Genomic DNA, 10,731 nt, shown 5'->3' with positions numbered 1-10,731 from the left:
CCTACATTTTGACCCTTATTCTAATTCTCAAAAAGATGCATTGCCGTATTTTAACATCTCCGTGGCATCACTGATAAAGGCCGCTGGAGAAATAAGTCTGTTGCAGCCAGGCAGATGCTTTCAAAGTAAGGAAGACTTTCCTGTAAACAATTTACATGTACCACAAGGTTGTTTTTAGAGTTTCAGGAAAGCATGGCGTTCCTAAAGAGAAAATTCAGCTCAGCCAGGACAGCTGAGGTCAAACTCTTTCTGGCCTTGGCGCTGCCATCTCATGCTCAGCACGAGGACTCCCCGTTTAACCCACCGTCTCCTTGAAGCTGTCAGAGAGCCAGCGGTTGCGCAGCACAGCCAGCACGGAGGAGGGCGGGTTCTCCAGATCCTCAAAAGCATCCATGAGGATGAAGTCCAGCACAATATCAAAGAAATTCATACACACCACCTGTCAGAGAGCAGAGCAGGCTGTAAAGGGAACCAGCTGAAAACTGATCTAGCCACAACGTCTTTGGGTTTGGAGCAACAAACCGTAATGAGCTGAGGTACACAATGAAATCATTTCAGCAGCGGTTCTTTCACTCCTGGGCTCTACATATCCATTATCCTCCAGCCCCTTTGCAACTGTGTAGAGATAATGTCTTTACCAACCCCTCTTCCCTCCAGCTCCTGCTGAGTGGTCGGCCAGGTCTCTTGCTTCAGCGCATAATGCAGCATCTCCTCGTAGCTTTCCAGAAAAGCTTTGGGATTCTGGGGGAGCAGAGAAACAAAACACTTCAGAAGGTACGATGACTGTGGGCACATTTCACCGAAGTCTGACTGCTGTTTTGAGCTAATGTCAACATCAATGCATGTGACTGGTGAAGTTTTTCGATAAAACACTCTTTATGCAGAAAGAGAACTTATTTCTGGGTGGCCTGGATGGCCCCAGGCTCAGCAGTGACTCAAAGCACCCGCATTACTCTGCTTTCTTCAAGGAAGTAGACAGAGACACCTGTATGCAAACCATGTGAGAAAGGGACTGATTCTGTGCAAGCAACGATCTCCCTGCTCAGGGGATGACCAGTGACTAAACCAGTGATCTGAGAGCTAGCACGCTGCTGATGGAAAGGTTTGATGATCTTTTCCCTTTCCTATATTCCTTGGGACAATGCCATCACTAAGGCACAGCCTCAGTGATCGCTCCAGTGAGGCGCAGCATCAAACCGTGGACAGTGGCTGCACAGAGAGGCTCTCAAGAGAATGTGGTTAATCGAGATTAAAAGCACAGGACACTAGTCACCAGCACACAGATGAAGTTTTCTTCTTTCAATACACCGGACAAGCTCTGGGTTGGGATGGAAGAAAAGTGTCCCTGTGCTCAAGGCACAGCTGAGTTGATACACAAACTTCCTACCTTTTCAGCTTTTGTCATCAGTCCTATCACCATTTGCTTCCCAACCTCCCCAAAAAACAGTTGATTGCTTTCATCCTCCAGCAGCTCCTGCAAAGGGAACACAAGAAGTCTCCTGTGAACGCCCACATGAATTCTGAGTTGGGAGAAAAAAGGACCAGACACAGCAGTGCAAAGCTGCATATGCCACTATCATTAGCCTTTAATAAGCTGGAGTCCAGAAAACAAAACTGCTCTCTCCAGAAAGTGAGTTTAAAGTTAGGCTGAAAGATTGGAAGCGGCAAGAACAGAGCACAGGAGCCACGGAGTAGCAGTGGGGCCAGGGCACAAAAGCTGCTGTTCAGGCTCTAGACATACATTGCCAGGATGCAGATCACAGTAAGGAGCTTGGGCTGCTGCTGCTTTCACTTGCTCTAGAGGGACAAAGACTTCCCCCTGCGCAGGCAGAGGAGAAGGTGCTGCTGGCAGCAACGTGCCATGGGAGCCCAGGACCCTTGAGCGTTTCTCACCTGGAAAGCCTGCCTGACACAATGCAGCTTTGCGAGGAAATCCTGGTCGCTGTAGCAGCCAAGGAGCTCTGTCCTAGAAGGAAAGGATTGCTTAAATTTCAGTTCTCCTGATGTCTGTGTTCCTAACGATGATGGTCACCTAAAAAAAAAAACCTGCGCATTCCCAGTCTGTGCCTCGGAGAAAGTAACAACTGCCTCCCCACCGCACCGCTCCCTGGGGGACCACAGCACAGGCTGTTACAGCGCAGGACGATGCCAGCCTCACACAACAGGCCCATTTCCCACTACTGATTTCCTGCAACAATTACTCTTTCTTAACATGTGTCCTAAAATCTGGGGCTGGTTCCCTGGGACATGTGACCCAGCAGGAAGATTGCTAAGAGTTTCCAACGCCAGAGGGTTAGTCTGGTTATAGGGCTGCTCGAAGGAGCCTCAAGACAAGGACCCACAACTCCAGCTGGCACTTCACCTCAGTGTCCGGCACGCGACCTTCCCTTCTTTCACTAACTGCAGAGCTTCTTCATAAACCGCTGCTGGCTTAGAGAGGTGGAATGGTATTTCACTGAAGTGGAGAGAGTCAAAGAGCTGCAGAGGTGGCAAGAGACATGGGAAGAACAAAATGATCCTGTTAAATATTTGCAAATATTCAGAGACTGCACACAAGCAAGATGTGCCGCCTTCAGCTAGCAGGCTTTTGCCAGTGCCAGTTATTTCTTGCAAAGATGTTTCTCTTCCCACCAGTTTCAAAGCTGCCTCAGCTCTGACACAACTCAGTATCCCCTAAAATTTACATGACCAAGCCTCATTACATTAGATTTGTGGTACTTTCCTAGCTGTTATAGCATGTTTTCTACAGTAGATAGGACGATAATGTGGAAATGCTGGTTGGAAAGGGCTGCATCAAGTCCTGAATGAAACAGCTTTTCCTAACCACCACCATGAACCTCCCAGCTCAGGGCTGTTGCTCCATCTTGTGTCATCTTCCTCTGCCAAGCTGTGTTTGGCTCCACTGCCTTTGTGGCTCCCCTCCAAGCAGCTGGACTGTGGCACACAGCTGAAACTTAAGTCACCTCTGCTGCGGAGAAGAAGGAGTCCTCGGAAGCTGAGCTGTCTTCATCATCTGTCCGAAGCCGCAGTGACCCATCCGTCAATGGAAGCATTAAAGTCTTCTCTGGAGGAGAGGAAGAAGCTGCATGTGTTGGGGTTTATGGACTACCATTCCTCTTAGCTCCCGTGCTCTCCCTCTCTCCCTCCCACCCCCACAAAGGGCACTTTGTCACTACTTCATTGCCTAGATTACAGGAAAGACCTAAAAGCAGACAGGAAACGGGCATTCCTAACGCAGCTCCCATACCCAGGTCCAGCAGCATGCTGTCCGATGGCAGCGAAGACCCAAATTCCTCCTGGAGGTGGTAGGCTCGGTGCAAGAGGGACTCCAGCTTCTCGGCGAACTCCCTTTTCTGGGACTCCTCCTTGAACATACACAAATGGCACCCTCAGTTAGCCAGCTGGGCACAGACAGACTGACAGCACAAATATGGAAGGAAATTTTCCGTCAAATGGGATTTACAGTTTGCAGATTAAATGATTAAAAAACAAGTGGAGTCATTAATCCTGCAATGCAGCTAATAACGCAAGGGGAGGGAAGCTCCTCCTATTTAAACCCTCTGGCTTTTTAGCCTAACGATTTTGTTTTCTTGTTTCCCATTTGTTTTCCTAAAAAAGGAAGAAAGAACTTAAGAACTTTAACCTGCCATTCAAAATAACAGGTATTTTAATGAGTTACAGATCACTTATTTCTCCCGACTTGTGACTTTAGCCTAATTTCAAGAGGGAATCACATCAGAAAACCCCTACTGAATACAACAGAGTATCTAGAACTGGATAACGGTCCCTGGACTAAGGTGCTGGGCACAAGCAAAGTTTGTTGAAAGCACCACAGGAGCATAAAAAAAAACAAAGGGGGTGAGAAAAATAATATTTACACAGCAGCTTGCCTTCCTACCGCTGTGTCTGGATAAGCATCTCACCCAGAAGACAGAAGCATTAACAAGAGGCACAAAATCTGTTTTTACATTGGATCCACTGTTTTAGAGTCAGTTTTAGATTTACTATAGGACTCTTCAAGGAGAGACAACAACCAGGGAATCCAGACTTGACCTGAACAAATACTAAAGACAACTATCCCCACACTTAGCACACTACGCCCCGTTTATAAGAGGCTGGAAACACTTTTTGCCAGTGAGAACTCCTGGGATTTGGGAGTTTAGCTCCTTTCACAGGCTGGAGCTACAGCTGCTCTTTTTAGCGTTGTGGTTGTGACTGAGCCTTTCTAGTTTGGATCTACTCTTATCCGAGCTCTTCCCCGCAGAGGCCTCAAGTCCAAGCCAACAAGGCATTGCCCTGAAAGACTTGTGTCTGTGGCTGTAGGCAGCACAGGTTACACACCTCCCTGACCCGCTCACTCAGGGAGCGGGGGCATACTTAGCTCCTACCAAGTTACCACTTCACTCTACTCCTTAATACACACAGGCAGCTGGCCTCTCTCCACCCACCTTCCCAGGACGAGAAGATCCATCAAGATCTCCCCTTTCAAATGTGTTAAAAAGCTACAGACACAACACCACCAGGCAAAAAGCTATTTCTTCCTCACCGGTGCTGTATCTGTTACAGCCTTTTCCTACCCCAGCCGCTGCTGCTGGAGGACTTGCGTGACAGTGACTGACGTGATGCTGGAAGGTGGGTAGAAAAGCTGGGGAATGAGGGGGTGAGACTTATTAAAAAGAAAAAGAAATTAACAACACCCACTCACATTGCGTAAGGAAGCCACAGATATAGACAGCTCTTAAACACAGTCTGGCCCAACTCTGCCCTTAATTTGCTCTTCTTTTAACCTCCTAATTACTGCTTCCAGCACCCAGACTGGTCTTTCAGCATGTTCCAAGCTGACAAATGCAAAGGAAAAGCACCTAAAGGGTGCCCCCAAAAAGGGACCTACCTCTGGGATGTTCTCAGACATGCTGTCTTGCTGTTTCTTGCTGTCCCAGGGCACGGGGGTGCTGGTACTGGCACTGTCCCTCTGCCTGATGGTCAGCGCCTGCTCCCACTTCTGCAGGGCCTCCTCAAACAGCTCCATGCCTGGCAATGCAACCAACAAGCTGTCAGAGCCCCAGGCCACTTAGGAACAAAGCAGTCCAGAACGAGTCTTTGCTCACTCAGACAGTCCAGCAAAGGGGGGAAGCCTCTCCCCAGCTGATAAGAAAGAATAAATGTGTTCTATTTCTTTCTCTTTTAAATACAGCTTAATTTGGATTAGAAGTTAAGAACATCCTCAAACCGGTTAAAACATCAGCTGTGTTACTTCCAAAATACTCTGCATGAGGTGAGCCTGTTACTCAAAAACCAGTATTTTGGAAGTACATTATTCACCGAGAAAACAGAGAGATGTTTCTTTAGAAGACGGGATTTTTATAACTAAAAAGTGACTGAGTTTAAGTTGAGAAAGGGAGAGACCTTCCTATGAAGCTCTACATTGAGCTGCTGATGCTCTGTGTCAATTCACACCCTCTTTTTGCTCTCAGTGATGAACAAACCCCCCAGGGCTACATTACCCTTGTGCTTGTTTACCTTGAATGTAGAGACTTTCTGCACTGGAATCACCGATGGCTCCAGCATCTCCCATTGCCTGGGCCTCCCACGTCCCTGCTAATGCTGGTGTTGGACTGCATGAGTTGACTGCTACCATCTGCAGGAAGGGAGCAGAGGGCAGCAAATGCCTTTCAAATTCTCTCCAAGGGCAGCAATATTAAGACGGCACAAATGTCACCACCAGTTAAATTTCAATGACAAGCCATTTCTCTTCCCCATGTTTGCAAGGCTTTTGACAGAAAGTGACCACAGTCCAAACCAAGGAGCAGATCACCAGCAAAAATATATCAAGAACTTTGGCCAGGGGGTTTTCACGCTCTCCTCCTTGCAACCAAACCTTCTCCTGGGAGGGCTGAGCACTAAGATCCACACAGCAGAGTGGCAGCATTCTCCCATTCCATGCTAGGGCATAAATGTCTTTTAAAGTCTGACCCAATAAAGTAGTGGGTTCAAACACTAACTATGACCAGTGTTTCCATACAGCTTAGAGAAAGATGTCCGCACGTGAGCCTGATGCTAGAAAAAAGCTATAATAGTTGTCTGACTGATGAGTTCTTGCCCTGCCTCCACTGATTAATCCCGTGGAGTGTTCATCAATCACCCTGAGATCTAGAACGGCAAACCATCAGATCGCTGCTGCCGACTTATTTACTGGATGGCAAAGAAGAGCCCCAGGAAGCAGATGAGAGTGGGCAGAAACTGCAAATGGTTTTCCACCTACTAACATGAAAACAACGAGTACAATATCACAGGTGCGCAGCTCCCACCCCATGAAGGGGGTACAGAACAGGTCCCTCTCCGTGTGGATATCCCCACCCATGCACCAGCAGCAGAAAAGGGAATTTGCATCAACTAAACTCAGCTACAGAAAAACCCAGACGGCATCTGTGGGCAGGGAGGAGCTGTGGGGGAATTAAATGGATGTGACAGTCCCTGCAGGGGGAGGAAAGCAGAGTGGACACCACTCGGTCCTCACTGACACATCCCATCACATCCCAGTTACCCCAGGGGAACACCGGTGCAGGGCTGCACGCCCAGCCCCGTGCCGGCACTGCCGCCTGCTGGAGACACACTTTGGCCAGCACAGATTATTGGCAACTTACGGTGCTTTAACTGTACAGGACAAGCTGAAAACACAGCAATGCCTGCACACGCGGTAGGTGTTGGCAGCCAACAGCTCCCTTCGACAGAGTGATTCTTCCCTCTTGTTGCCCCAACCACTAACCATCCACTGAGCCAGGTGGGTGACGCTGAGGGGGTGTTTTGCACTAAGTCACAGTGCACAAAGCTGACGAGGTTTGCTCATGACACCCACTGCTCCAAGGGCGGCACACGAGGCTTTGAGCAATGGGGATGTAAACCAGGTCTCGAAGCCAAAACTGCTCCCCAGCGCTTCTGCACTTAGTCTCACAAGAGGTGGATGTAAGCAGTGGTGGCTTCTCCTGCCTGGTTAAGCCTGAATTACCTGTATTTACAGGCCGCCTTTGGCTTTGGAGGAGGCAGAACAACCAGGCTGTGTTCTCAATCTCCATTGTTTCCCCAAAAGAGCTATCAGATTTTGATAATTAACTTGGTTTTACCAACCGAGCAACCTGTGAGCAGCCCCAGCACAGGAGGGCTGAGCTGGCACAGGGGCTGCTGGGCCACCCAAACCCCCATTGCAGAGGGAAGCAAACGAGCTCTCCGTTGCTGTGAGACCCAGCAACAACCCTGCCTCGCTCCTTGCAGGGCTCATGGAAAGCCCTGAGGAATCACAACCATGTCCCACACGCAAGCCCTTCCTTGGCCATGGGATGTACCCCAGGGCTCTTGGTCACTGGAAAATGCTGCTCTGATTCCATGCAGGCAACTCCAGTCACTGAGAGGTTAATATCAAAACCCGCAGTACAATTACGCTGTAACCTGTTCTGCTCCAAAAACCTGGACATTATCCATCGGCCAAGGACGAGCCCAAGGATCTTGTTTCAGGTAGGTGCACTCGAATCTCCAGCCCAGCTGAGAGGGTCCTTACCGAGGCGAGGCTGTGGGAGGAACTGGAATGTTTGCTGGGCTCGATGGAGGAAATCCCGCTGAGCGTGTCATTGCTCTTGCTGCCAGGACTCTGGACTCTCCTGCTGGAGTATCCTGCAGTTGGGAAAGTCACACAAAAAACAGGACTTTAGGCCCAGTTCACTGCAGCTGTGAATAGAGAGGGGAAGATCACCCTGTCAAGCGTGACCGTGGATGGGCAAAGCAGCATCCAATATGTAGAAATGAGTCTCAGATTTCCTGTACTCTCTTAGTCCGAGACACTAAGCAAGTTGGTTATCAGTGGGGATCTGAGGCTGGGGAATGAGTATTTATTCACCCCTTATGGGGTGAATGGGATGGCAGGAGGCAGGTGGAAAGCATCAAGGAGAGACTCTTCCAGCTTCCCTCAGGCCAGGCAGAGCACAGACATCGCTCCCTTAGTTATTACTAAAAACACTCTAAAGATTTTCTTATGTTTCACAAAATAAATGCTTCATCCCTAAAGTGATTTGCTGAGGACCTGGGTCAGTCTTATGCCCAAATCAATACAACCAGGTGAAGAAGCTGCCCAAGGTCCGGGAGCTGCCGCAGAGCTGGACAGGCACTCCCGACTCCCCAGCCTGGCCCAGACCACCCTCCCCTCCGCTGCCTGACCTCGCCGATGCGGCTGCACGCAGCAGCCCTGGGTCAGGCGTCATATTGCCATCACCAGGATCGATAAGCAACCAGGTCACCGCATGCCCCGGGTCAGGATTATCAGGGGAAGCGTAGCATAACAGGTCCACAGGCTTTCTGCGGGAAGGGGGATGGGACCTGCAAACCTTGGTGAAAACCTCAGCGTCACTTTTTTCTCGCAAGGCCTTTGAGCTCAGGGTCTCTCTCTTTCTTCCACTAACCCTGTGGGCATGGCACTGTGCTCCAGGCTTCTAACTTCATTCTGCATCAATGCCCTACACAAATGGCTTTGCCTTCCTCTCTCCCCAGCTGTCAGGACCTTCCCATCACTTGCTGTAGACCCTCTTTGCTCCCTCATGAAAGGCTTTTGGAGATTTTTCTCTTCTTGCAAGGCCAACCTTTCTTCACGGAGGAGACCCTTCTGGTTGGCAAGATGGGCACTGTGATTCCTCCAGGCTTAAAGCCACACTTCTCCGGAGCAATCTGCTTCTTTCGACGACGACGACGCTTCATCTGATGTGCTGCGAGAGCCAATGCAACTGTCCCAAGAGCTGTAGCAAACAGCACCTTACGCAGGCCTGGAGAGAGCCTCAGCTGAGAGAAGACAGACTTTAAACAGAAAAGATATGAAAAAGCAACAATGAAAAAACAATTCCACCACCCTTTTGGTTTTTTAAAGCGGTTCTAAACACAAGACACCTTGGCACTCCCCCTCCCACCCACAGAACAAAGCTCCTGCTGCACAACTGAGACTTTGCAGCAGAGAAACTGTGGAGCTTCATTTTGACAGAACCTGGAGAACTTGGTCTCCATCCTCTTTACCAAAACACAGGGCAAGATTTGCACACAGCCCGTGACAGGTATTTCAGACCCCAGCTCTGAAACCCTGGAATGCAGCTGAGCGTTACTGGCCCACGAGCTGCTCTACTACCAGTGGGAAAAAAGTTACTCTGCTTTAAACAAGTCTGGTTTTACTGCCTTTGAAGAAGAGAAAGGCTGAACCTGGGTGTTCTCTCAGGAGGGATGTGGGCGGCCCTTCTCTCCCCTCTCCAAACCCACTCCAAGCAGCTATCTCCCACCACCCCAAACACTCCATCCAATTCTTACAAACCCTCAAACCGCCCAGGTCCCCCAGCATCACCCCGTCATGCCTCTGTCCCTCACAACTAACACAGATTCTCCTCTCTCTACAGACAACTTCCAAAGAGGAAACCCAAGGAACACGACAGAAGAGCCTTTCACACTTCTGTACCTGCCCAAACGTCGTGTAAACAAACACAGGGATCTCTGCCACGGTCATCGCCAAGGCCTGGATGATGGACATTCCCTCTGTCCTTCTAAATGCCATGTCTGCACAAGGTTCCTGGCACCTCCAGCAGCCACAAAGGGGAAGGGCACTTGTGGACGCTGTGTGAGCTGCTCACAAAGAAATCCAACTTTTCTTTGACATCTGGCTGTGAGTCCTGGGATCAGCCTTCATCCAGAAATCCTCCTCCTGAAGGAAGAGGAGGAAAATCAGGTGAGTGAAGAGAAGACACAACTTGCACCTCCCGGTACTGCACTTCATGAACCACACTCCAGGTCAAGCGGAGCAGCAATGCTGCTAGAGCCAAACAGGAGAACGAAAGCACCTTCTCACCAACAGCAGCAATTTTTTCGCTTGCCCTACCACCCATGGGATCAGATTCCCAAACTGCTCTACAGCAGCAGCATCCTCGGCCTTGACAGCTGCCAGAGATTTCGATATGCATCAGAACTGGCTGTACATGGTTGGTGAAATTTTGTTTGCAGTCCCCATATAAAAATTATAGTAAGTGTACATAACCGTATGTACACTTTCACTGTCAAAACTCTGCTGTGCATCTAAGACCTGCTCAAGAGCCACCAGCCAAAGGGCGTTTGCCCAGAAGGCTTCAGAGCTGCTTGATTTTACACAGAGCTTTGCTGGCTGTGCTGAAAGCTGGGGAGGAGTGACAAGGACAGAGCTACAGGAGAATGTGTTGAAACCAAGGGAGACAGCCTTTTAAGTGCCACAAAGTTAGAAACTCTTTGGTCCTGCTCCCTGCCAGGCTGGCCTTTGCAGCAAGCTGAGCCGCCTCCACTACAGCGAGGAGATGCTGCTCTTACCGTGCGTGCGGCCACGCTCCATCCACGCTAGGCTCTGGCATCTCCCCACACCAAGAAGCTAAACCCACTCTGGTGGGTGAACCCCCCCCTTGCTGCCTGACCCCGCGGCTGACAGCGACCTCACACCCCACGGCCCGTGGGCTGCTGTTCTACCGCCTGGGAACGGCCTCTGGAAACGGTCTCAAGGTGGCTGCAGCCCGCAGCGACCAGACTCGGGTGACGGGCTCTCCCCACAAGGTTAAACGCAACGGTTTGGCCGGAGCACAGATGAGGAGAGCAAAGGGAAAGACGTTTCGGCACAGGAAACAGCCAGGGGGTTGCTGCGCTCGGCTGGGGAGCAGAACGCAGCCGGACCCAGCGGAATCCCTGCGCGCAGGG

At 50.1% G+C, this 10,731-nt stretch overlaps 1 protein-coding gene across 1 annotated transcript in view; it reads right to left on the bottom strand.

Moving 5' to 3' along the window:
- The window catches only part of FAM73B (family with sequence similarity 73, member B), a gene marked incomplete at its 3' end in the record, with an annotated part of 10,150 nt that extends 576 nt beyond the window's left edge, over positions 1 to 9,574 (bottom strand). Inside the window, exons 1-12 of the mRNA XM_010138644.1 lie at positions 9,479 to 9,574; positions 8,625 to 8,835; positions 7,553 to 7,665; positions 5,521 to 5,638; positions 4,892 to 5,031; positions 3,248 to 3,365; positions 2,964 to 3,064; positions 2,363 to 2,478; positions 1,894 to 1,966; positions 1,388 to 1,474; positions 643 to 741; positions 305 to 439 (exon numbers count right to left, since the gene is read on the bottom strand). Coding sequence (XP_010136946.1) covers positions 305 to 439; positions 643 to 741; positions 1,388 to 1,474; positions 1,894 to 1,966; positions 2,363 to 2,478; positions 2,964 to 3,064; positions 3,248 to 3,365; positions 4,892 to 5,031; positions 5,521 to 5,638; positions 7,553 to 7,665; positions 8,625 to 8,835; positions 9,479 to 9,574 — 1,407 coding nt within the window. The remainder of the gene's footprint in view (positions 1 to 304; positions 440 to 642; positions 742 to 1,387; positions 1,475 to 1,893; positions 1,967 to 2,362; positions 2,479 to 2,963; positions 3,065 to 3,247; positions 3,366 to 4,891; positions 5,032 to 5,520; positions 5,639 to 7,552; positions 7,666 to 8,624; positions 8,836 to 9,478) is intronic.
- Between the last annotated feature and the right edge of the window lie 1,157 nt (positions 9,575 to 10,731).

Source organism: Buceros rhinoceros, unplaced genomic scaffold (genome assembly GCF_000710305.1).
Source record: "Buceros rhinoceros silvestris isolate BGI_N320 unplaced genomic scaffold, ASM71030v1 scaffold35396, whole genome shotgun sequence".
NCBI classification, from domain to species: Eukaryota; Metazoa; Chordata; class Aves; order Bucerotiformes; family Bucerotidae; genus Buceros; species Buceros rhinoceros.
This window is presented reverse-complemented; position numbering and strand designations above follow the sequence as displayed.